Genomic DNA, 26,703 nt, shown 5'->3' with positions numbered 1-26,703 from the left:
TAAAATTCTACCATTCCTCTAAGGCGAGAAATTTGATTTTTTTAGCTGGGTGGGGTGGCGGTACTCTTCATTTTTTTTATGACTTCGTTCCATCCGGGTGTCCCTTGACACCTCTTAAGTTTTTTTGTTTTCTATAGTAGTAGCTTGGGGTTTCTACGATTCTCTCTTAACTCTTACCTTTTGATGATGTCATCCAAATCCCTTTGATACAGGCTACAACTTTTATGCGAGGAAGAGTCAGCCAGTTTAATGCTTTTCCACTGTTTCCAATACTTGTATCTGATAATATCGATATCGAGGTGCACATAAAAAGGCTTATAAAAATATAATATAAGTTTATTTCGTTAATTATTATTATTTACATTAAATATGACTATTTACAAGGAGGCCAATACAGTGATATCTCATTGTGTGTAGAATCCGGTACCCACTTAAGATATTCATCGAGTAAATCTGAAAAGAAAAACAGTTTAAATATTCGTAAAACAATGGCGAATTTATATTATTACTTAAAAAGTTTTCGAATGACTGTAGTCGAGTTTGGCTATTTTCTAGTTGCAGTAGAAATTGTATTTATATAACAGACATAACTACTCCTCTCATCGAAAGCCGTGTTATTATTATCGTGCTTAGCAAAATTATCAATTTAGGGCCAACGTTAAAACTCGCGCGGGCGCACGCTCGCGTGTGTATAATGAAAAATAGTATGAGCAGCGCAGGCGGAGCGACGGAGCGCGGACGCGGGGACGAACTGTCACACGCTCGACGGACGGGCGGGCGCACGCTTTTCGCAATCGACGTTGTTTCTGTTGACGTCTTTTTGCCAAATAATTAATTAGTAAATAATCCATGGTAATGTACTTAACACGACTGTACACGCTCGACATAAAAATTATACTAGCAGCCAATGATGAAAAACTCAAAGCAGATATTATGTTACTACCGCGCGCGTTGTGAAGATTCAAATACGGCCCAATTGGGCCGTCTGTTGTTTAGTCTGCATCGAGCGCGGTCACGAACGTGCTGCGTTTTGTCTTACCTAAATAAATTGAAAATGACGTCGTGCGTGTATCGAAAATGTACCAATTATGAAAACAAAACACATGGAATCTCTTACCACATGTCTTGATTGCAATAAATACCTCGATTATTTACATTTTCAATTATTTTTTCGAACAATCTGGAAAAAATCTAATTTTCGTCATAGCTCAGGCGAAGAAAGAGACAGCGATACGATTCGACGTTTAAAAATAGAACTGTCTCTTTTATGTAAATGGTTTTTCGTATCTTTTGTTTCACTTATCTGTCAAATTTGTCAATGTTTGCAATGAAGGAGGGGCACTTCGTACCCACCAATGTAGCACGTTGAGACATATACCAAATTAAAGGGCTTGAAAAGTTGAACATTTTATTGTATGACGAAAAATCTCTAAACCATGGGAGAAAAAAATCAATGAGGGTAGAAGGTAAGAAAAAATCACAAAAAAAACACCCTATATCATTGCATCAATTTATAGTGTTGCTGGTAAGAAATAATTTCTAGAAAGTAATCATATATGACAAACTTAAGGAAAGTGTTTATTTTAGTATATTCTTTCATATTTTAAAGAAATGTATGGGAAAACAATAAAACCTTAAAAATCTAACCTTTCCTGGATTTTACCGTATATTGTTACCTTGGAGAAATTGTTTATAATAAGCAATACTAGCGAATGGTGCAATAATACAGGGGGTTTTATTTTTTCCTAAGAAATAAAAAAAACATCCTTTATTATTGCACCATTCGCTAGTATTGCTAATTATAAAACATTCCTCCAAAGTGATTATATACGATAAAATCCAGGAAAGGTTAGAATTTAAAGGTTTTATTGTTTTCTCATACATTTCTTTAAAATATAAAAGAATATACTAAAATACAACACTTTTCTCAAGTTTGTCACTTACGATTATTTTCTAGAAATGATTCCTTACCAGCAACACTATAAATTGATGCAATAATACAGGATGTTTTTTTGTGATTTTTTCTTACCTTCTACCCTCGTTAACTTTTTTCTCCCATGGTTTAGAGGTTTTATGTCGTACAAGAAAATGTACAACTTTTCAAGCCCTTTCATTTGATATATGTCTCAACGTGCTACAGCTTGGGTACGGGTCCCATACAAAAATGCCCCTTCTTCTTTGAATTTGAAAATTGTTCGGAAGAGATTTAAGCCGGAAAATAGTATGGACGTAACATATCTGTATAAGTAGAATAATATCATTGCTAGCAGCGCTAAATGAGATGGGCGCACGCGACGGTCTTGCGACGCGTGCGCCCTCGCCCGCATCCGCCCGTGTTTTAGCGTTGGCCCTAATGTCAATACTAAATGGAATTTATCTATTTATCTCAAGCTATTCAATTTGCTCACATCGGGATTCGACACAAATTGAATAGCTTGATATTAAAATAGTGATACGAGTAATACGAGAATTAGGTTTTTGATGAGAGGAGTAGTGTCCGTCAAACCGGCAACGCACCTGCAGCTCTTCTGATGTTGCGAGTGTCCATTGGCGACGGTAGTCGCTTTCCATCAGGTGACCCGTTTGCTCGTTTGCCCCCTTATTTTATTTTAAAAAATATCCAGAAAACAACTTACACTTAGGTTTCTCCTGCCACACCTTCAGCAGCTGGTGTTTACTCCCGGCTCGCTGGGCTACCAGCGCCTTCAATAGCGACTCAGTTCTCAGCTGCAGGTTCGCCCAGCTCTTGACCATCGTGGACGGCGGGGACAACAGGGAGCTCGCGTACTTTTTCAGCTTCGGGAAAACTACGCCCTGTAGTAAGAACCTCGCGAACCATCTGCGAAATTATACGATTAAGGGCCTGTTTCACCACTTTATGATAAGTGCCAGATAGGCTATCCACAGTTTATGTGACAGATAGAGTACGGAATATCTGTCAGATAAGTTGTGGATAGCCTATCCGGCAATTATCAGGGAGTGGTGAAACAGGCCTTAAATAATATTTAAAACTTAGTCATTACTCATTAGTCATTACATAGCATAAAACAATGTAGCTTCCGCTGTCTGTCTCTACATATACGCTAAGATCTTTAAAAGTACGTAACGGATTTTGGTGCGATTTTTAGTAGATGAAATGATTCGAGAAGGTAATTTTAGATGTCATTTTGATGTTCACGCGGAAAAAGCCCGATTTAGCTTGTATTTAATATACAATATTTCAATAAATGTAATATTATAATATGAGATAACATATTTAAGTTTTTTTACAAAAGGGGATAAGTTCCATACATGCTACACAGTACTTTTTTGCTCGCATATATTACGGTTCAGTACTCCATAAACTATGAAGTAATTATTAATACCAACCTATATCTTTCAATCTTGTCAGGATAATCAATTTCCACCGTAGGTAGCTCCCAACAAGCCTTCCCAAATGTGCCCTTGAAGTGGCACTTGACTCGACCCGAGGATTCATCGTACCGAGGCTCAGGATCCGAAAGAGGATCGCCTATAAAGAGATACGAAAATTAAATTTCAATTATTGTGAAGAAAAATGTACTGAGACTTTTGGTAGATAAATATCTCTTGTCAACCAAACTATAAGAAATATTAATATTCTCAGGAGGCCTACAACGAAACCGTTTTCAGACTCAAACGATCGAATCGGAATGCCGCGCCCTACTCACAATATAATATGGACTTCCCACTTACTTAACATTATTATTGGTACTTAAACCTTTAGTAACAAGTCAACGAAAAAAACCATTGCTAGGCAGTACAGAAAATACTTTGTATAATATTCATTTTGAATAATAAAATATGAGAAAAAAGAAATTTTTTCAATTCAAACAAGACACAATTATAATATCAACAACATAGAGTAAACAAACTAGTGTAATATTATAGGGAGTGCCTCCGCTGCCGGCGCCGGCTACCAAAAATATCAGTAATGAGAACCGGCGGTATATATACTGCCGGGATATAAAACAACGGCTGCCGGCGCTGGGACTCAAAATGGAAACCGGTGAAAATACGTAAAACGCTAGGTTGTTCCAGTGCCGATAAACAAATTTTAAAAAGAAATAATTATAATCTCAAATATTCGACTTCTTAACCGACTTCCAAAGGTGGAGGTTATGTGTTCAGCTGTGGATATTTTAGTTTTTTGTGATGCATTATAATGCTTTACTACATTTTTTCAGCTACCAAAAAGTAAGATTTTGCACACATATACCCCGTGGTATACTTTCGAAAGCATAGAATTAGAACGTTAGAAAAGGCATTCCATACAATCGTCAGCGCGAAAATGTGTCACCCTCGAAATGAGTGAGCTCACTCATCTGAGAGCAGTGTGCCTTAGGACGCGGTGAGAGCCGGACGTATTTAATTCATTGATTACCGCGTTGTTTTTCGCTACATTTCGCTCCAGAATGCCGTCGTGTGCCTTCCGACAGTGCAGTAACAACACGAGGAATACAAATAAAGCCAAAGGTGTAATATTTTACACGTAATTACTAAGATTTTATTAATATTTAAATTATTGTCTTCCATTTTAAGAGAAAAATTAAAGCGAAGCGTAAAATGAGCGTAAGAGAAAGTAGTATATGCTATTACTGTAAGACAAAAAGGACGACAATAGTTTCTCGATTCGATTAAAGCGTAAAATGAGCGAAAGAGAAAGTAGTATATGCTACTACTGTAAGACAAAAAAGGACGACAATATTTTCTCGATACACATTTTGCATGCAAAAACATGCTACAGTTTTGACGGCATACGTCGTATCTAAGTATTTTGATATCGTTGTTCGAAAGTACTGAACAGAACTTCGGACTACATGTTAGACTTTAGAGAGTTTAATTATTGTTTAAAGAAGCTAAGGTACATAATATTATGATAATATTATGCTACTATGCAGATCACATTTATCATCATCATCATCACTACCATTAAAATATGCATCCTCACATTATGACCTTATTATTTGTACTTTTCATAGAACTTTAGCTCAAGACTGATGTTTTTGATCATTATTCTGTCATTTGACAAGCGATGTTTGCGAATAGGCGCCGGCAGCCTATTCGGCAAACATCGCGTGACTTCGGCAAACTTCGGAAAACGGCGCCGGCAGCCATTTCGGCTAATTGGTCACATCTAGGCACAAACAAATTGTGCCTAGATGTGACCAAAAAAGGGTCCAATTCGGCTTAAGCCATGTATGTCGACATTGTTACTTCAGTTCTGTCTACTCTGCCTAATATCTGAGTAGAGTAAGTTTATAGCACAATCACTCACCAAGGTTACACATCTGCGGCACATACACGGGCAGCCACTCCGGTTCTATAGCGGCCACATTCCTCATCACCATCTTGCGTCTGTCCTCCGCCCCGGTCTCGTATATCTCCTGGTAGACCACCCACTCGGGAATGGTCTTGCGGAGGATGGACTCCGAGTGTAAGTGCACCGGTTCCTCCAACTCGCCGCAGTGGTACGCGTACTTGTATTTGCGCTTGTCTTCGCCTGTGACATTAGGTAATTAAAGGTTAATGGTATAGTTCTTGCAATCTACGAGCGCGCGTAGCCTTTATTTGTAGTTGTAATTGTAAATAGACATTTTCGTGAGTGTGCATACCTAACGGAGCAGTCAGTAACGAGCGAGCCATGTACGCGTGTATAGATATGGTCACTCACACAACTAAGGGCGCCGCGCGCTCGTAGATTGCAAGATCTGTATTTATTAACCCTTTACAAATTTAAATATTAATACGTTGGACACGATAAACAACTTTTTTCCTAATTTCTGATAAAAAGGAAAGGCACTTTGATACGCTACACAATATTTTCTCCTTGTCTGATAATAATAATTAAGAAAAGTTCTTACTTTACAGACAAGAACAAAACAATGTGCAGCTTCTCAAATGTGTAACATACAAGTATCCAAAGATTGAACAATTTTCTAGTTTTGTTTAATCTTTGGATACTTGTAAGATTGGTGCTCGGTTAAAGAGCTATTCAAAATCAATTATCTACCTTCCTTGACCTCCTGCAAGCCTATCTTCCTGCCGACCTGGTCTCCCAAACCGCTCAACAGAAGCTGCCGTAACAGCCTCGCCTGTTTGTCGTCCGGCGGTTTCATCTGCGGATCTATCCGCGCATCTACACCCGATACGCTGAGGTTTATCTCGGAGGTAAGCTGTTTGCGGAGCTTCCGGATTTCCTTTATGGCCTGTAAATATCAATATTATGTTCTAATGTTGTTACAATAACATTATTTGCTTTTTTAGGTGCACTCAATTTGTGGGGCGACAGAGGCGAGCAGTATATTTAGTAGCATATAATCCGATGTCTACTAATAACTATAGCCCAGCAGCAGAGCCGCTACCTTATCACGTAAAAATAGCGATCAACAATCCACTAGCAATAATCGCGCGAGTGATTGCTGGGTGTCATGAATGTCACAAACAATGGTGTCATCATTCATGTATAGTGATTTGATTAGTGATCGATTGCAATTGTATTGTTTTGGCTGATACGTGATACGAAATTGCGATTTTGGAGCAATTATCGCGCAATAATTGCTATCGCATTGCTCTCGCAAGATACGTGATACAGGTGCCGGTCATCGGCCAGCTATCTCACTCGCACATACGTGGACGTCCGAGTGGAATGACAAATGTGAAAGAGAGATGGAGATATCTACCTTCTCTCTCAGGCCGTATTTGGCGCAGAACAGCTCCTCTTCGCCGTTCTGGTATGCGAACTCGGCGGCGCCCACCGCGCGTAACAACACGCCCGGGTCGCCCAACAGCAACGTGTTGCCGGTCGCCGGCCAGCTGTCGCACTTGCCTTTCATTACCTTGAAAACATACGAAATAAAAAAAAATGTAAAAAAATATTTTACTACCGCTTACCTTGTTTTGATATTTCTAATACATTATACAGCGGGTATTAGAAACATCAAAACCACCGGTAACCTTACCGGTGGTGCGAACACAACCAGTGGTTTTGATATTGCGTAGCTGCCTGACCCCGACAACCCGAGATTGTCGTGTTACATTGCAACGCATCGCGAATCGAAATCGGTAAAAGCGCTTCTTCATTAATTCATTTATGCACCCTCCCTTTTAATCTCCAATCCGTCGTTTTTCAAAACACCGCGTCCGACGACGCAATACAATATTATGATGTCAGATCACAGACATAGATCAAGATGGATACCGCATGTCGCTCTATTTGTATGAAAACGAGCGTGCCACTTTTTTCCTGCCTACTGTGACGTACCGATGATAAGAATCGTGTCCATTATCTAGGCCAACGTTTCTATTTGAATTTCTACAGCTCAATACGGCACTTTTAGGCATTTAGGCATTTTTAAATTCCGATTGACGTCCGATTCCGATACCAGACTAAAGAACAGACTCGAAAGACGAGCATTGCTCGTCGTTTGGGAACGCGATATGGCACGCGAAGTACATACACATGCGGTATCTATCTTGATCTATGTCTGCGTATCAGATGTATATTGTATTTAAAATGTGGGACTTTGGAGCGTTTCTCAACTAACGTAACCCAAGCAACGTAGCCTCACTCTGACAATAATACCAAACTGTTGTTGAATTGTCGAAATTATTAGACCATTACACGGAATCATTGTCATAGCAGATTAGAGCTTATTGTAATAAATAAATACAGATTTAAAAAACTTTTACCTCCTGTACAGTGAGCGCGGAGACTAACGCCACAGTATACGGCAGTAGGTCGAACTGATGACTGAGAGCCAACATCTTGCCGTATCGCGGGAGGAGGGGAAATGCTGAGACCGCCTTACCCAGTGCCGTCACTTTCAGGATCTAAAAATGTTTTAATATTCATAACATTATGATGGTAAATACATTTATTCGGTACTATTGATTATTGAGTTCAATACATTTAAAGAAGAAGCAAGATAGTATTCGTATTCTTGTAGAATTAAAGTTAGCTACAGGTTTTCACGGAGCCATCAGCTAACTATATGTCGCGTTTTTTTTTTTGCGGCAAAAAGTAAGTATTGTATAAGTATTTACATTAATTATTTCTTACCTCCTCATCATCAGTTCTTCGTTTATTATTTTCAACCTCCTCCAGTATTCCTAGTGTTTCCAGTCTCTTCTCAGCCAAGCGCAGTTTCAATCTGTCTGGCGGAGTTGGATAAGGAAAATTGACCACCTGCAAGTTAATGTTTATTTAAAAGCACTACAATATTATAATAATCTATAACACTTCATAGAACTTATAAAAATACATTATTGGCGTCTCGAATTTTACATGTAGCTATCTCGCTCGCACACTATCTCTCACCATGTCTATGCCCATGCACTTCATAGTGAGCACGAGGTGGTCTACGGGGCGGCGGTACTGGGTCAGGCGGATGGTTCGGTACTGTTTATCGTGGGTTAGCTATCTCGCTAGCACACTATATCTTACCATGTCCATGCCCATACACTTCATAGTGAGCACGAGGTGGTCTACCGGTTGGCCGCAGAGGTCGGGCGGGAGGTGCGGTACTGTTTATTGTGGGTTAGCTATCTCGCTCGCACACTATCTCTCACCTTGTCTATGCCCATACACTTCATAGTGAGCACGAGGTGGTCGACTGGTCGGCGGCAGAGGTCTGGCGGGTGGTGCGGGGGGTGGTCGTGCGCGAAAACCGCACTGCTGTAGAGGCGGTAGGCGTGGCCGGCGCCGACACGCCCCGCGCGCCCCGCCCGCTGCCCCGCGCTCGCCTGCGACGTCCATACGACGCGCCACGCGCTCGCGCCCGTCGTCTCGTCGTATACACTGAAAACGATTTTTAAGTTATGCTATTATACTATACCAAAATTGGGTTGTGCAACAAGGTTACAAAAGTAAGCTAAGGTGGCTACCTAGCTGCTAATATTATAATTTCAATTTTTCACTAATTCCTTTGACAAGTTTGAAATTAATATTATGTTTATTTTTCAGTTACGTACTTGCTTTACTTTTTTATTTATTATTTTTTTTATTTAACCGTTTATTGCACACAAAAAACATGTAACAAGTTATACTTATAAAGAAAGACGACACAACAGGTACAATCTCTAAAGAGATTTCTTCCAGCAGACCTAAGAAGAGAAATTTGATCAGAAAACATCAGATAGGGCGTGCACAGATAAAAACAAATGAAATATACAACTAAATTATTACTATGTTATACAGTATTATATAATGTACCATCGAGGAAGTTGATTCCTATGCAATTGACAGACCAACGTTATTTGGTCGAATATGTCAATTCAATATTAATTGTGATCTGTCAGTTGGGTTTGACGTAACGCAACCAAACTACTTAGGTCCCCGATTTGCATAGGAATCAACTTCTCTGATAGTACAACAAAAAAAATAACTAAATTAAAATAATAATAATAACATACTTAAACAAGGTTTCGGCCTTTGTCCGTCAAGTGACTTTCATAAAGTATCAGAAGAAAGAAATCATAAACATTTACGTAGCAAGTGGATGCTGCGTAAATATTTTAGTGGCCAAGTTTTGAGACTAAAAACAATAAACTATAATTAATAACCCACCGCATTTTCTTCTTCCCCGTATCAACCACGTATTTGATGGCCGGTATAGTGAGCGAGGTCTCAGCTACGTCGGTACTGACGACGCATAACCGCGCGCCGACGGGCGGCGGCTCGAACACGCGCGCCTGCTTCGATGAGCTCAGCATAGAGTATAGAGGCAACACCCATAGAGGCTGCCTACAGGACTTGATCTCTGGTGTCAGACCGTCGTCTTCTGCGTCTGAAATAAAAAAAATAGTTTTAGTAAACACTACAAATAATAAAACTAAGGAAGAGTAACTGTGTCAAAAATTTGATCCGCGAGTCTACAAAATATCCGAATACATGCATACTTTATTTATGCATGTATTCGGTACACAATTTTGTGTATTTATAGAAGTGACAATTATTGTCAACGGCTTTATTTCGTCAATTTCACACGCATTTAGGCACTATGGTAACTACCGAGTGTCTTTCAGTCAAACGTCCCAACGACAGTAAAAGTCGGCGCGGGAACGTTCTGTTTTTATTATTACTAGCTATTTCACCGAGCTTAGTTAACTAACTAAACTAACGAGGTAAGTTATTTACTTTTGTTTCAATTCACAGAATATTCAGAAACGAAGCCTATAGACATGTTTTACGTGGAAAATTAAGATGGCTTTGTTCAGAGTAGAACCTTCTAAAGAATAATTTGAGGGAGATACAATCGTTTTATAAATGGCACGGCTCTCGTGTCATACGCCACGCGTTAAAAAAATATATCACACGGCTGCCGTGTCATCCGCAATGAATCGGTTAACTAGTATGTGTGGAAACGGTCTCAAAAGAATGACGATTGGTATGATCGGTTTCTTACATGTATGATGTGTGTATATTATGTGAATTAGATTATTATTATTCACAAATTAGTTGTCTTTATATTCGTACCGGAGTCACTAAGATGTCCCTCGCTGTCGTCGTCGCTCACCAACTCCGCCTGGCCGTCGTCCTCCGGCATGTTGTAGTCATCGAGATTGATCTTAGGCAAGGTTCTCGTTTTCTGTCGGGCTTTTCTCCTAGCTTTCCGCATTCTTTTCATTTCTTTTTCGACCTATAAAATATAATAATTTTTATAATATTTTTTTTTATCTAAATAATGATTAACAGATAGAATAAGAAATAGCACGCTGCGCTCCAAAACTGGTGTAACAGACATAGGCATAAATGCTGCTCTGAAATGGGATTGGGTGGGACATATTAGCCGCATGCATCCTGACCGCTGGGCAAAGATCACCACAGACTGGGTACCTGATGATGGACGACGCCGCCGTGGCCGATCTCGAAAAAGGTGGCGCGATAAACTTGACACATACAAGCCAGGTTGGCCGACGGTCGCGTTGAAGCGGGATGAATGGAAGGACTTGGGGGAGGCCTTTGCCCAGCAGTGGGACAGCATAGGTTCTTAAAAAAATGATAATAAGTGTGAAAGTGTGTCTGTCAGCTGTCTATTTGCCTGTAGATGTAGTTCGAAATAATACTTTCGAGTCCCGCCCCCCGGGCATTTCCCGAAACAAAGGATTGTTCACAACTTATTTAGCATGTATAAGTTGCGAGCAATATAATATTTTCTATTTAGAGTCTTACCTCGTCATCATCAGACTCGATGTCGTCTGGCTCGGAGTCCAAAGCCGGGTCCACAAGCGCTGTATTCTTTTTGGTTATCAACTTGGAGTAGTCAACGTCTTTTCGATACGGAAATGCTGCTTTTAGTTTACGAATGAGATAGCTAATCTGAAAAGTAATCATGTCTTATTTTAAACATCTTTCAGATGTTATGTTACGACTTACGATGTTGTTTCCATGTTAAGCCTTCACCTTCTTCACCTTTTTTCATCTCTGGAACTCAAAGTATCTAAGAGCACCCACACGAAACTGCGAATTCGCTACAGATGGGTAATGGAAAAATTTCCGAAAGAAAAGAAAAGAAAAAAGAAAAATTTCCATTATATTTTTCCAATTTTTCAAATATTTTTCCAAGTTGAAATGTCAACCAAGATTAGAAAATAAAACAAGGTAACTGCAGGATAACATTTTATTTATTCTTTTTCTTGGAAACTTCTACGATTTGTTGCATAAGCCGGCACTTAGACGATCAATTGTATTGTGCAATATCACGCTTCAATTTTATTAAACAGTTTATTTGACAATTATTAGATTGAAGGTGCGCGATGTTCAATATCAACCCTAGACGTTCAATAATATACGTGATAAGGCGCAATAAAATTGCTCGTCTAGGCCGCTAAGATTATAGCGTTCATCACCGGTATTACTAATGTCGCGTAAGATTTTTTCTGAAATTAATAATTATACTTACTTACTTACTGCGGCGCAGCGACCCAAATTGAGTCTTGGCCTCTGACACAAGCACACGCCATTTATTTCGATCCTGTGCGACATCTTGCCATGATCCGGCTCGTAACGCCTTCAGGTCCTTTTCTACCTCATCCCTCCAGCAGTATCTGGGACGGCCTACCGGTCGTTTGCCAGTCATTTGCCCCACATACGCTTTTTTAGCCGCTCGGTCATCATTCATTCTTTCTACGTGACCGAGCCAGCGGATTCGGTGAGATTTGTATTCCCCGATAATATTGGGCGTTGCCACGAGTTCTTCAATCTCAAGGTTTTTCCGTGGCCTCCAACTGCCATCTTCATCCCTCGACGGTCCGAGAATCTTGCGCAGTATTTTTCTCTCAGCTACTAACAGCTTTGTTTCCTCCTTTTGAGTTAGGGTCCAAGTTTCACTGCCGTATAAGAGTATAGGTCGAATTACAGTTTTATATATTCGTATCTTCGTACCTCTACTTAGGATCTTGGACACTAAAATTCTATGGAGTGCCGCACTACACCGAAGAGCACTTTGGATTCGGATGTCGATCTCATCTACTCTAGAATTTGTGTCGGTTATAGTGCAACCTAGGTACTTAAACTTAGCTGTTCCTGTGTATGAGATGTTATCTACTACAAGATCTTCAGGTGGTCGTCGTTTATCTTTGTATCTCCGCATGTGCAAGTATTCAGTTTTGCCATGATTGATTTTAAGTCCGACTTTATTGGCTTCCTTCTCAAGGGTCCTTACTATATCCACGACATCAGACTTTTTCTGACTCATGAGAGCCAGATCATCTGCATAGCCTATTACTTGATGTTACTTTCCTTATTATGTATTCTAACGCAAGGTTAAATAACATTGGTGAGAGAGCATCCCCCTGTTTTAGTCCAGTCTCTATGTTAAATAAATTACCCACCACCCGGGGGACCCGGCGTCCCCCGGGTGGCGGATGGGGGGAAGGTCGGTAGCACAGCCTAGCTAGCTACACGGCTAAATCCGATGGATTCGCCGACCAACGTAGGATGTGGTCCTCCGGCATTTTGGGGGTTGTGCGGCGGGTTAACACCCCTCCCACGTAAAAAATCTATAAGTTACGGAATTAATAATTATAGAAAGTTTTTTTTACGCTAGTGTTTAGAAGAAGTCAAAAATAGCTTAAGGGGGCGACTAACCCTAATTTTCGTTTTAATAGTCGATTTTATAATTCTATTTTATACTTGAAAAGAAGCCCCGAATTGTTTCATTTTCTAAAATAAGATACTACAATATATTTCCGAGAATTCGATCTGAGCAAAAACACGATATCTTAAAATTTTCTCGATAGAAAAAAATCACAAAGATGCATCTAATTTTCAGGAATTCTTCATTTATTGCCATAACCGTGCATTGAACTAACTTAATATTTTAACACATTGTATAAAATTCTATCTTTGAAAGATCGACCTAGCGGATTTTTAAAATGTTGTATATTTATCGAGTTATTGAGAAAAACCATAGCCATATTGGTTTGAAGGTGCCTATTTTTGACCACATCTTCATTATTTTTCATTATTTTTTTCACGAAAATGATAAGAATGTTGCAAATGTAATTCTATACAAGTTTGATTCTTATACATTTTTACGGAAGTAATTGCAAAAAACAAGTCAAAGTAAAAATATAATTTCGCCTCTATGACCTGTATGTCGATTATCACCAAAAGAAAAAATTACAAAATCATTATCATTCTGCAATTTCCTCCAACTTTGATTCTTATGATTTTTTTCAGTAATGGGTTTGTACCAGGCACCGTTCTTTTACGTGGTATCCCTAACATGACCAATTATTTTTTTTGTCAGAGCAGGACAGTTACCTACAGAATTTTTATGAATAATTATACATACAAAACAATAATTATATATTATTATTATTAACTTTACTATAATATTATAAAGCGAGTAGTAGAGTAGTGCCTTCTTCATTATATGACTCTGGAAGTTCAAAATTTTTTTCGCGAGAATGAGCTACAATTTTGACAGATAACAGAAACTTTCAGTTTGACGATATCCGCACATTCTACTACAATAATTATTGTCCTTGCATGATTTACAAGAAATCATTTTAGGGTTCCGTAAATAAGTGGCCAGTACGAGTCGGACTCGCGCACGGAGGGTTCCGTACAGTTTATGAGCAAAATTAGGCAAAAAAATGTATTTTATATGGGATATTAATGTAATTAAATATTTAATTTTATTTTAATTTTATTATCAACTTAATAGTTGATAATAAAATTAAATGAGTACTTTAATAAGTACTGATACCATTAAGTATATTTTGTAAATATTTCAAGTGCCTACGTGTAGCCATTATTGATATAGAGCATTATACGTGGGGAGCCATGCTTCGGCACGAATGGGCCGGCTCGACCGGAGAAATACCACGTTCTCCCAGAAAACCGGCGTGAAACAGCGTTTGCGCTGTGTTTCGCCGAGTGAGTGAGTTTACCGGATGCCCAATCCCCTACCCTATTTCCCTTCCCTACCCTCCCCTATAATTCCCTTCCCTTCCCATCCCTACCCTCCCCTATTACCCTATTCCCTCTTAAAAGGTCGGCAACGCACCTGCAGCTCTTCTGATGCGGTCTAATCCATGAGCAGAAATATCCAGTTTTATCCAGTTGCTTGGATCCCGGACTCCTGGTACATTTACCATAGGCGTAGAAAAAATCATAAGGATCGTATTGTATCGATCGATCGCCTCACTGATTGGTTCACACTCGGTTTTGCCGGCCGGAAACACCGAGTGTGAACCAATCAGTGAGGCCCATTCACTGCAGGACTGCCGTGCAGTCTTGCCGTGAATGGGCCCTTTTAATAATCTATCATCTACAACTTTTTTTTTTTTTTAATAATAATATACTTAATAATATTTTATTTATTTTTTTCCTCACAAAAAGTCTTAACATAACATTTTTAATCAGCATAGTACATACATAGGTCTGTGAGGAGTTGGTGTTTGTGTTAGGCCAAAGCCTGTGGTACAAATCACCAGGTCCCCAACCTCGGACAATACAGTGAGACAAATCAATGTTTTTTGTTTCTTTCTTTGTTTCTTCAATTATTTGCGCTAAATTTGATTGCGATACAGGCGAAATTATACTTTGACTTGTTTTTTGCAGTTATTTCCGTAACTACTGATTTTACAATGAAAATTATAAGGACTAAAGTTGTAGAATATCAAATTTGTGATAGCTTTGGTCCTTACCATTTTCGTAAAAAATAAAAAATAAAGGAGATATGGCTAAAAAAAGATAATGTTTTTTTAAACAACACCTAAAGTCATTCAAGCCTTTGAATTTCAACTTAATATGAACCATATTTGATATTCCATTTCATTTTTACTATTTACTATTTCATTTAAGCTAATAATTTCAATAAAAAATATTTTTCCATTATTTTTCCAATTTTTCCGTTTTTCAGAAAAATAAATGGAAAAATTTCCGAGCTTTGAAATTTTTCGGAAAATTACTCATCACTAGAATTCGCATCGCATCACAAAAATACTAAAAATGACATTGCGGTGCGATTCGATACGAATTTGCAGTTTTGTGTGAGAGCCCTTAGATACTTTGAGTTCCAGAGATGGAAAAAGGTGAGATTGGGATCCCGAAAAAATGTACGGTGCTTGCGCGATAAACGAATATTGGCGCAACGAAGTAACGGACAGTCATTCAATAGATAAAAGCATTCTCTAAATTAGAATAACATAACAATAGTGTTGTAGACATTTTTTTATGATATTACTTGATATCACTTACTTCTTGCTGTCCAGTGACAAAAATAAGGATACCTCCATCGGGTAGACGAGTGTGTATCTTGACTGTCTTCTTGTATGCCTCCTTCAAATAGTCGCTGTATGTGTGCTTGTTGAAATGTATCGTTACAGGATACTGACGTGAATCTACCTGATTTTTTTTATATTTTAAGTACCTTTGATATTTTAAAAATGCGCATGCGATATTATACTATATTCATGTTACTTTTTTAGTCTGATTTTATATTTCAGACGAAAACGGCAATATGAATTAGCATAAACGTGAATGAGTGTATACCACAGACATACATCAAGATAGATACAGCATGTGTATGTACTTCGCGTGCCATGTCGCGTTCCCAAACGACAAACAATACTCGTCTTTCGAAAGTCTGTTCCATAGTCTGCTATCGGAATCGGACGTCAATCGAAATTATAAAATGCCTAAATGCCTAATTGTGCCGTATGGAGCTGTAGAACTTCGAATAGAAACGTTGGCCTAGATAATATACACGTTTCTTATCGTCGGTACGTCACAGTAGGTAGGAAAAAAGTGGCACGCTCATTTTCATACAAATGGAGGGTGCGGTATCTTGACATATGTCTGTGGTGTATACATACAAATATTGCGAATGCGCACGCAAGTTTGAGAGCATAAACGTACATACATAATATTATATATTCTAAAAAACAAATTAATAGGATGAGTATAATATTATTTTACTTATAACATACAAATAATATACCTTAACAACTGGAGGAGGAGTTTTAAACAGCCTCGTATTTTCTGTAAAGTCCTCAATTCTGAGTGTAGCCGACATCACAACTAGTCGCAAAGGGTTGCCCCTTTTCCGCCTCAGGGGTACTATTCTTGACAATAAGCCCAGAAGTATATCTGTATACACACTCCTTTCGTGTGCTTCATCAATGATGACCACTGAATACTTACTCAATAGAAAGTCAGTTTGGATTTCTTTTAGGAGAACACCTAAAATATTCATGCACACTTTTACTTACAATCTTTCGCAGGTTAAAAAAATATGTAACTCGGAAAAACTTTAGAGAAAATGGCCAAAGAATTGCTGTTAATTTCGGCAACTTGGAGCTGTAATTCATAAAAAGAAAACCACAGAAATAATCTATAGATAAATTCTATCCAATTCGAGAAAAAAGAAAAAAAAAAGAAAAGCAAATTGTGCCAAAAACACGATTCAAAACAACCTAAATCTCACGTTAGCGTTGCGGCGAGTAATATAATGTAAGATTTAGGTTGTTTTGAATCGTGTTTTTTGGCACAATTTGTTTTTTGTTTTCTTTTTTCTCGAATTGGATAGAATTTTATCTATATAGATTATTTCTGTCGTTTTCTTCAAAATTTCGGCAAAATTTCGTATACGGACTCTTAAGCATTTAAAATTTCTGAACTGCAAAAACCGTTTTTTATAAGTAGACTAGCTGTTGCCCGCGACTTCGTCCGCGTGGACTTCAGTTTATAGCGCGCGATGTCAACAAAATTGGTGTCAAAAGCTTTTATAAAAAAACCCTGGTACCCCTTAAATCAATACAGCTGTGCAGTGTGCACACAATAAGTATTTCATTTTTTTATATTAAACTTTATATTTTATGCCAAATTTTAAAGCTTATTTAGCCCTCCAATTACACAACTTTACCCATAAACTATTTATCATTGATAGATTTAAGGTTACGTCACTGCACAGATAAAGTACTGAGTTATTTAATACCGTAGAATAGATATAACAATCGAAAAAAATCGAAACTTAAAAAGATGATACCACGTCTTATAGAAAGACTCAAAAGCAAGCGTCAGCGCGATGTAGAAGACGCACGGCGCCATCTATTATGAATTGTTGGAACTAACTTAATTTGAACAAATTTACGCATTTTCACCCCCTCACAACCCTTTTTTCCAGTAAAAAAGTAGCCTATGTCCTTTCTCAGGCTTTAGACTATCTGTATACAAAATTTCATTACAATCGGTTCGGAAGTTTTGGCGTTTGGCGTGAAAGCGAGACTGACAGACAGACAGACAGACAGAGATACTTTTGGCGTTTGGCGTGAAAGCGAGACTGACAGACAGACAGACAGACAGAGATACTTTCGCATTTATAATATTAGTATAGATTATGTGCACACTGCATAGCTGTTTTTGGGTATTTTGATTAATTAAGGGCCGCGCTACACCGGAAGCACTTACCAGGGTTTTAAAAAGTTTTTAAATTTGACACAAATTTTGTTGACACCGCGCGCTATAAACTAAAGTCCACGCGGACGAAGTCGCGGGCAACAGCTAGTATTATACATAAAATATGTTTAAGATTTTTGAAATTTTATTTTAATACACATCCAAGACCCAGGAACATTGAAAACTTTTTGTTCCGCCTGCGGGACTCGAACCCAGGACCACCGGGATGAGCGCTGGCCACGCGCAATGCGAATTCATTTTCATCGAAATTTTCATGGAAATAAGATATTTTCCCACATCAAAATGTAGCCTATGTCCTTTCTCAGACTCTAGAATAACTGTATACAAAATTTCATTGCAATCGGTTCAGTAGTTTTGGCGTGAAAGCAAGACAGACAGACAGACAGAGATACTTTCGCATTTATAATATTAGTATGGATAGTATGGATTAGAAATGCAGTAGGAGTTCTACATAAGATAAGATAGATTGATTATTATTATACCAAGTGATAATATTATTAAACATAATATTCTAACGTATTAAAAACTATAAACAAAAACATACTAACTAATAAGTATGATTAGTTCTATGTTACAATAAAGTAAAAAATAAAACGCCATCTGTTGAATCGTATTAGAACTAAAATGTTCATTCCATCGATATATTTCTGGATTTTTTATAATATTATACATAAAATATGTTTAAGATTTTTGAAATTTTATTTTAATACACATCCAAGACCCAGGAACATTGAAAACTTTTTGTTCCGCCTGCGGGACTCGAACCCAGGACCCCCGGGATGAGCGCTGGCCACGCGCAATGCGAATTCATTTTCATCGAAATTTTCATGGAAATAAGATATTTTCCCACATCAAAATGTAGCCTATGTCCTTTCTCAGACTCTAGAATAACTGTATACAAAATTTCATTGCAATCGGTTCAGTAGTTTTGGCGTGAAAGCAAGACAGACAGACAGACAGACAGACAGACAGAGATACTTTCGCATTTATAATATTAGTATGGATAATTTTTGTCGACTTGCTTGTCTTGGGAAAGGACGCAGGCTAGTTATAACCACGAAAAATGTATGGTTTCCGTGAAATACGGTACACCAAATTTAAAATCAATTATTTCATGTATATTTATTTGAAAATTAAGTATTAAGGTATATTTTACTTTACCATCAGTCATGAATTTGATCTTCGTATCCTTTGTGACATTTCCTTCAAATCTCATCAGATATGACACTTCTTTACTAGACAGGCCCAGCTCGTAGCCAACACGCTGGGACATAGCTACAGTCGCCACTCTGCGAGGCTCCGTCACTGCTATCATTTTGTGTTCCGCATAGCCAGCTTCATATAGAAACTGTGGTATTTGAGTAGTTTTACCACTGCCTGAAATTTTTATTAAAATATAAGTGATGTTTAAGCATGTTTCTTCACTGCACTAAGTAAAAAAATATTTAGCTATCACATACACAATAAAGGTATTATTAGACGTAAATAATAAAAGTAGAATGATTGTTGAATTTCTGTGTTTGGTGGCCAGACTAAGCACAGTTACAGTTTAGCTATAGTTTTATTTTACCATTTTGTGTATACTGTGTACCCTTAACAAAACTACTTACCAGTTTCTCCGGCTACAATGAGAATTTCATTTTCATTAATCAACTCCATTATTCTCTGTTCCTCGCCCAAAATCGGTAATTTTAACCTTGCGACTTGAATTTTTGGGTCTCTTTTGACTTCTATGTGTATTGTGGGATGACTTAACAATGGTTTTTTTATTTCTACTACTTCAGTAACTTTTGCACTATTATTGCATACACTTGTTTCGATTTTCGCTGCTTTGGAATTGCTCAAGTCTTTTTCTGTTGATTCTGGTGGATCTGTTTGTGTGTTGTCCTCAATTTGCAAAACCTCATCTTTATTGACTCCATTGCTGATTTCTTCTACTTGAGAATCTTCATCGCTTTCAGAGTCTGATGTCTCTTCATCTGAGGATTCATCCAAATCCACAACATTTGGATCATATTTTCTCTTCTTGACATCCATTTTGTCCATCCTTAGTAGTCTCAGGCGCTTTTTGGCCCCTGCAGATGTAAATATAAAACATTATTTTTAGAAAGTTTAGAAACCTGGTATACATCTAAACTTTCATTATATGCATAATTTTCATTTTGTTTCTTAAATCTTTGATTTTTTCTATAAGCCACAGACATAGATCAGGATAGATACCGCATGTGTATGTACTTCGCGTGCCATATCGCGCTCCCAAACGACGAGCAATGTTCGTCTTTCGAAAGTCTGTTCTTTAGTCTGCTATCGGAATCGGAAGTCAATAGGAATTTTAAAAATGCCTAAATGCCTAAAAGTACCGTATTGAAATTCAAATAGAAACGTTGGCCTAGATAATGGGCACTTTTCTTATCATTGGTACGTCACAGTAGCTATAAAAAAGTGGCACGCTCGTTTTCATACAAATAGAGCGACATGCGGTATCTATCTTGACCTATGTCTGTGATATAAGCAGACAGTATACAGTTCGACAAGGTTTTATTTGAACTTGGCGAGAAAAGGAACTAAACGCTTCTATTATAGAAAAACGTCATTTTTGACATGTGTTTGACAGTTCTCCTTTACCAGCAGAAATAGAAATAGAAATCATTTATTTGCAGAAATAAGGTACAATATGATGTTATAGTTAGGTGTTAAAACTCTCTTATTTTGCCTTTGGGTGGCGTGCAAATTTTATACAGTCTTTCAATCTTATACTTTATCTAATACTTATACATAAACAGCTATGTCTTATAATTTATATACTTATCTTATTAAATTTTCTTATTATCCTTTTTTTAATAATTAATAATTATTATAAATAATTTCTACATGTCAATTTGTGTTTTTCTAACATAAACGATCTTAATTATTAGCAATTAGATCTTAATTATTAAGCAGCGCTCCCGTCAATGTCACCCACGTTCAAATAAAGCCTTGTCGAACTGTACAACAACATAGCTGCTGAGTAAACACACCTGCAATACTGCTAAACTTTTTTTGTTCTGTAACAACATTATTTTGTAATGGCTCCTCTTTCTTATATTCTGCCAACCTCCTTAGGCCCAGAGTCTGCATGGCTGATATTGTAGTCAACTGGTTTACTTCATCGGGACTTGCTTGCACTTCTGCTAAGGATTGCAGCAAAGCAGATCTCTGAAATATTTATTTAAGTACCAATTAAAACTGCAAACATTTATTTTAAGAGCCTAATATACTGAATAATAATAATTATTATTATATTTGCTGAATATTACGGGTACTTATAATTATTATAAGTACCCTTAATATTCAGCAAAGATCCCAAAAATAATTGAAATAAATTACAAGAAAGCTAGATGTCATAATAAGAACTTTTTATCTCAGTTCCAATAAAGGACCTAAGCTTTAATTATCTTAACTGAAAAAACAATAATAGGCTAATTGACCTACTTTTTTTCTTCATGATAATCGCTTTTTAATAATTCATTTTCACGTATATATGCGATCAAAGATTTTCACCAAATAAACGAATATTTTAATATTTTAAACAGTAGAAACCCATAAAAATTTTGATTGAAAAATATGCCTTTTAAATGGCGCCGAAAACACTGTCCGCCATAGTATGACGTCATATTTTTTTTATTTTATACGTCTCTCTTTATTGAACATTTTTTATGTGCAAAACGTACAAGTCTAAAAGTGAAAAAAATTAGAAAAGAATTAAATAAGAAATGAGAAATCATTTGTAATGTTAAAAACTTTTGGAAAAAGTTGACCATTTCATTTACCAACTACAATAAATGGAGATAATATATAAAACTGATGTTCCATTTGAATTATTCAAGAAAACATATTTTAAAAATATTTCTAGGCTTATTCTTATTATTTATGTACAAATAAACTTACATTTATCGAGCACGCTAAATAAAAGATATTAAATTATTAGTGTGATGACATCACATCCAAATCGGAAGTACAGCAATAGCATTTTTGTCAGTACAAATTAATGATAAAAATCGTATTTTCAAATCAACTTTATTTATCAATCATAAGCTTTTATTTGATGAGGGTGAAATACGGATTCCTAGGCCAAGTTCTACTAGAAATATGCATTTGTTCAAGGAAATTGAATATAGGTCAAGTAGCCTATTACATAATTACTTATTCAAATCTTTAAACATTATTTTACTTACATTTTCTTTTTTCTTCTTTTTGTCTACAATTTTTTGTAACTGCTTTCTTTGAGCCTTAGAAAGAAATCGGGTCTTCTCTTTCTTTTCGGAAATAACTTTAGTTGACCTTTTCTTTGATGGCAATGCCAATATATTGCTAGTGTCATTGTTTCCATATTCATTAGATTTGAATTCAAGTTTTATCTGTAAAAAAAATTATTGAAGGATTCTTCCATTATTATTACTTTACTTGCTGCTTACATTTTCTGCAAAACAAGATTGTTCTCATCCAGATAGTTTTTGAATAAGGTAGACTTTTTTTGGTTCATGTAAACTCAACATTCTAATAGGTACCTACTTACTATAACTGAAGTCAAGTTTATGACTTAAATATTTGATTAATACCAAATAAGGATAGCTATTAACTATTAAGGTTATTTCTTATTTTACTAATTTGTAACCTTTTAATTTAAATTAAAAGGAATTATGACTAAAAATAAAAACAGAAGAGTATAATAGTTTCAAAATTTTACCTCATTTGTTTCACGATTATCAACGTTCGTTTTAACAACTTGCCGAGCTTTAGCATTGTGCCGTCGTTTCCACATTTTATTCTTAAAACATTACACAATTGAAATAATAACGTATAATCGCAATTTTCATTAAATTTATAAAATAAAGGCATCAAAAATTACAACCACAACCAAACGCTGTCAAGTGCATGTGCTTTTATTATGACAGCTGACTGCTGAGTGCTGAGTGCTGAGGTGCTTGTGACATTGACATTTCAATTTTTTTTCTTATAATGGCACTTCGGCTATAACCATGGCCAGTGTCGAGTATAATATTATATAATATTATGGCGCCATGGGCCATGGCGGGAAAACAATATTCTTTTACAATTTTTCTGTATCGTCAGGTCAGTCAGGTCTAAAGTCTAGTATAAGTCTAAGTACCTATAAAGTCAATACAGTAAAGAAACGTGTTTTTTGTGTTCCCTCCAAAACTCCGTCGAAAGTTGCAATAAAAAGAGTCTACCACTTTATTGAATCAACCGACTTGAATCCTTGACTGTATTGACTTTTACTCAGACTTTGACTAAACTTTAAAAATTTGACCTGACAATATAAAGAAAGGACATGGTTATAAAGCCGAAGTACCTTAATAAGAAAAAATAAAAAGAGTCGAGACTACTCAAGACTTGACTTAAGAGTCTTGACTCTTGACCTTGAGTAGTCTTGCTTGAGTTTTGAGTTGACTGATGAGTGATGACTCATTTAGTCGTAAACTCGTAACTCGTAACCATTGTAGTCTAAAGTATTTGCTATTAGCTATATTAAAAAACAAACTAAATGTCAGTGTCACTGTCAAGTATCATAATCAAGACCGAAGTTTGGCAACTCACCAAGGAGCCATTATTAAAAAGAAGAAGAAGAAGAAGACTTGTCACATGTGTAATTTGTAGGTTATTAATTTCAAAACAAACAAAAAGAAGAAATAAGTTTTCCAAAACCTTTTTATTCAAGATTTCGTGCAACAATGTCAATATGTTGCTTTATGAAATATCTAGAAGGTTTATATATTTAAGTAAACAAGAGGAACCAAGTTTTTCTTGGCAAAACTCTGTGCTATGTATTGCGGTAAACAAACACTTATCATTTTTTGATTTTTCGTACAACATACAGTCGACGGAAAAGAACCTGGATTTGAAAGAAAATGTTGTAAGGTTGCCAAATGATAGCCCAGTGTCTACACAAGTTTTTCAGAATCATGTCCAGAAAGGAATGAAACATTTCGAGCTGACGGAAATGGTTACGAACCCATTGTTTTGGCCTCATAGCAAATATCTGAAAAACGAAATGGAAGGCATGAAATCTTTGAAGTGCTCCCCAGATAATTTCTTTAACAACTCCCAGTGTCTCGTTGCGGTACTCAACAACTTCGGCAATATTAATTTCTTATCAAAGAATAGGTGCACATACACAGTTAACCTAAACTTTACACAAATTATATTAGATACACAAGCACCATTTTCTCTTAAAGAAGCAAAGAATATTGAGAAAGTTAAGGAGTTCACATATAAAACAGCCACAGGTGCAATGTGCTGGGCTCCAAACTTAAATGAGGATAGATCCTGCTATTTTGTGACAGTGCAAAGTTCCGGTGACATATTGTTTTGGTCCCTCACCTGTGAGAATGTGATAAAAAGTAAATTTTGTGGCAAATTCCAAGTCATCTCAGTTGAGGATATAGAAGATATAACTTGGATACCTTTTAGTGATAAACAAATACTGCTAGCCTGTTCCGATCGAAGTGGACAGGTTATTTTGTATGAATTTTATGTCACTGAACATTTTAAATTTATAAAAGAGCATGTTATTTGGCAACATCAAGATAAAATGGCAGCGAGATGTGTACACTCTTTTAAATTTAAAGACAAACTAGTTATACTGTATATTAAAAACAGACATGTAGTAGTACAGTTTTTAGATAAAGAATTTAATGTTATTACCCAAAATATTTTGCCAGTCAATGATCATAAAATTGTTTCTCTTGTAAATTTAAATAATGAGTTTTATGTAGGCACAATGAATACCAAATTATATCAATTAAATATAAGCATTAGGTTTAACGATTTGAATGTTTCTTTGAATGCAATAGACATAAAGGAAAATTTGCAACATTATGAGCTTGCAGGTATGGGTCTATCACAAAATAAAGCCTTTTTTGGTTTAGTTGTTAAAGATCGAAGACTATATCACAGAAAGGAGAGCATAAAAATTGACTTGGTTTTCTTGTCTACTAGTAATGATTCGATATATTATCTTGATAAATTAACGAATAACCCATCACAGTCTTTGTCTAATTATTGGGATTGTATAGAACCTGTTAGATGTTTATTTTTCAAATATAAAAATATTCCAGAATATGATTATAACGGTTTACTGGTAGAAGGTGAAAGCAATGTATACAAACTGAAAGTATATTACTTTATATTATTGTTTTATATTAGTCTGAGGAGATCCAAAATTGCTTCTCTACCATGTTTACCTAACACCAATGTAGAGGAAATTCAAGAAAAAATTCTAGTCGCTCATGCTGTAAACTTATTGAATAAATTAAAATTTGAATTAGAAAATAGCCAGTTGAATACCGATAGCTTTAAATTAGAAAGTTTTGTTGGATTGAATAACTTTTTAGTATATTTTTGCACTAAGTATAAGAAATCTGTAACTGATTTTATAGATCAACAAACCTTAGATTTAGTCAGCCTGAAATTTGAGTATACTTGCCAAAGTTGTAATGGTGAGATGAAAGGATTTTCATGTCCTGAAAATTCTGCACATTTGAATATGTTTTGTTCGGTTACATTTACACCAATAGAGAGTGGTGATTATCTAGTATGTGAAGCTTGCGGGGTCACCGCCCGATCAGAACTCTATGATGAAATGCCATTATGTGTTTTTTGTGATAAAAGGTTTGTTCGTTTCGAAATGATAATATAAAATTTTATATACCTACTCTTGTTGTATTTTTATTTTTGTGTATTGACTAGCTGTCCCGGTGAACTTCGTGTCACTTTAAAACCTTCCCTGGACTTCTACGAATATTTTTAGACTAAAATCAGCCCAACCCATTCAGCCATTTTCGAGTTTTAGCGCGACTGACACATTAGAAAATCCATTTTTATATATAAGAAGAAGATATGAATATGGCAATACAATTTTCTTAAAATCATGTTTAGATAAAGCATGAGTGAGTCATGACTAAGTACCTATACTTAATATTTTCTTTTATTATTAGATTTTTTAAACATAAAATAAGGGAAAAAGAATAAAGAAATTAAAAGGGGTTTGGGTAATATTGGCGTCATTTTCAAATTTCGCGGCCACTCACCAAACCGGCATATTATGAAAGAACATATCAAGGGGAGTAAACTTTATTATGGAGGACACATAGCTAAACTATATCGGAGCCGAGATATTAGGCATTTTCAGTTCGTATTTTCAACTAAAAGTAAATTCAATCATGACATGAATACTCAGGAAAATAAAAAAAAAACGACATTATTTATTAGCTTAAAGCCTTCCTCGATATATGGGCTATCCAATACAAAAATAATTTTTCAAATCGAACAAGCAGTTCCTGAGATTAGCACTTTCAAACACACAAACTCTTCAGCTTCATAATATTAGTATACAGGGTATAACAAAACTAAGTGATAATACTTTAGGGTGTGTACTGTGTATGAGTCTCGTGTATAGAGTTAGTGTAAAAGTAGTAGCGCTGAAAGAGAACATTTTTTTTTTTCACTTTTTGTATACTCTTTACGCCAGGGCGCTTGCCCATGCAAATCACAAAAAAATGTATTTCAGCGTTGCTTCTTTCACAGTGAACTCTATAAAAGAGACACATAATATTATATAATCTATTAACACTTAGTTTTGTTACAGCCTGTAGATATAGATAAAGTACAATTCATTTCATCATTTATTTTTATTTTTAGTTATGACTTAACCGAAATACAACTACGCGCGTCATTTAGTGAGTTTTTAGGGT

General features: G+C 36.3%; 2 protein-coding genes across 2 annotated transcripts; one reads left to right on the top strand and one right to left on the bottom strand.

The window, feature by feature from the left end:
- Window positions 1-340: 340 nt before the first annotated feature.
- LOC121727602 (probable ATP-dependent RNA helicase kurz) lies at window positions 341-22,886 on the bottom strand. Its single transcript, XM_042115515.1, has 19 exons — window positions 22,677-22,886; window positions 22,165-22,347; window positions 20,968-21,145; window positions 19,561-20,025; window positions 19,112-19,327; window positions 16,473-16,714; window positions 15,731-15,877; window positions 11,192-11,338; window positions 10,496-10,658; window positions 9,587-9,806; window positions 8,590-8,818; window positions 8,081-8,206; window positions 7,711-7,851; window positions 6,702-6,857; window positions 6,032-6,227; window positions 5,297-5,521; window positions 3,370-3,511; window positions 2,637-2,839; window positions 341-453 (listed from the first exon to the last, which is right to left on the bottom strand). Exons 1-19 carry the CDS (start codon window positions 22,749-22,751, stop codon window positions 374-376), a joined length of 3,534 nt encoding a protein of 1,177 aa, XP_041971449.1. The 5' UTR covers window positions 22,752-22,886; the 3' UTR covers window positions 341-373.
- A 659-nt stretch (window positions 22,887-23,545) lies between these two features.
- LOC121727950 lies at window positions 23,546-25,665 on the top strand. The gene has a single exon (XM_042116032.1). The coding sequence runs from the start codon at window positions 23,691-23,693 to the stop codon at window positions 25,647-25,649; it is 1,959 nt and encodes a 652-aa protein (XP_041971966.1). The 5' UTR covers window positions 23,546-23,690; the 3' UTR covers window positions 25,650-25,665.
- Window positions 25,666-26,703: the final 1,038 nt, after the last annotated feature.

The sequence above is a fragment of the Aricia agestis genome, chromosome 6 (genome assembly GCF_905147365.1).
Source record: "Aricia agestis chromosome 6, ilAriAges1.1, whole genome shotgun sequence".
In the NCBI taxonomy this organism is placed as follows: domain Eukaryota; kingdom Metazoa; phylum Arthropoda; class Insecta; order Lepidoptera; family Lycaenidae; genus Aricia; species Aricia agestis.
Note: the sequence above shows the minus strand (reverse complement) of the source record. Positions and strands in the feature narration are given on the sequence as shown.

What these genes read in the sequence shown, in the direction of transcription:
- LOC121727950 (XM_042116032.1), top strand. Translation starts at nt 23,691, where the DNA reads ATGTTGCTTTATGAAATATCTAGAAGGTTTATATATTTAAGTAAACAA.
- LOC121727602 (XM_042115515.1), bottom strand. Translation starts at nt 22,751, where the DNA reads ATGTGGAAACGACGGCACAATGCTAAAGCTCGGCAAGTTGTTAAAACG. An exon ending in AGTGTATGGGCATAGACAAG is followed by an intron (nt 8,207 to 8,589) that starts GTGAGAGATAGT and finishes ATTAACTTGCAG; the next exon opens with GTGGTCAATTTTCCTTATCC. An exon ending in GACAAGATTGAAAGATATAG is followed by an intron (nt 2,840 to 3,369) that starts GTTGGTATTAAT and finishes ATAATTTCGCAG; the next exon opens with ATGGTTCGCGAGGTTCTTAC.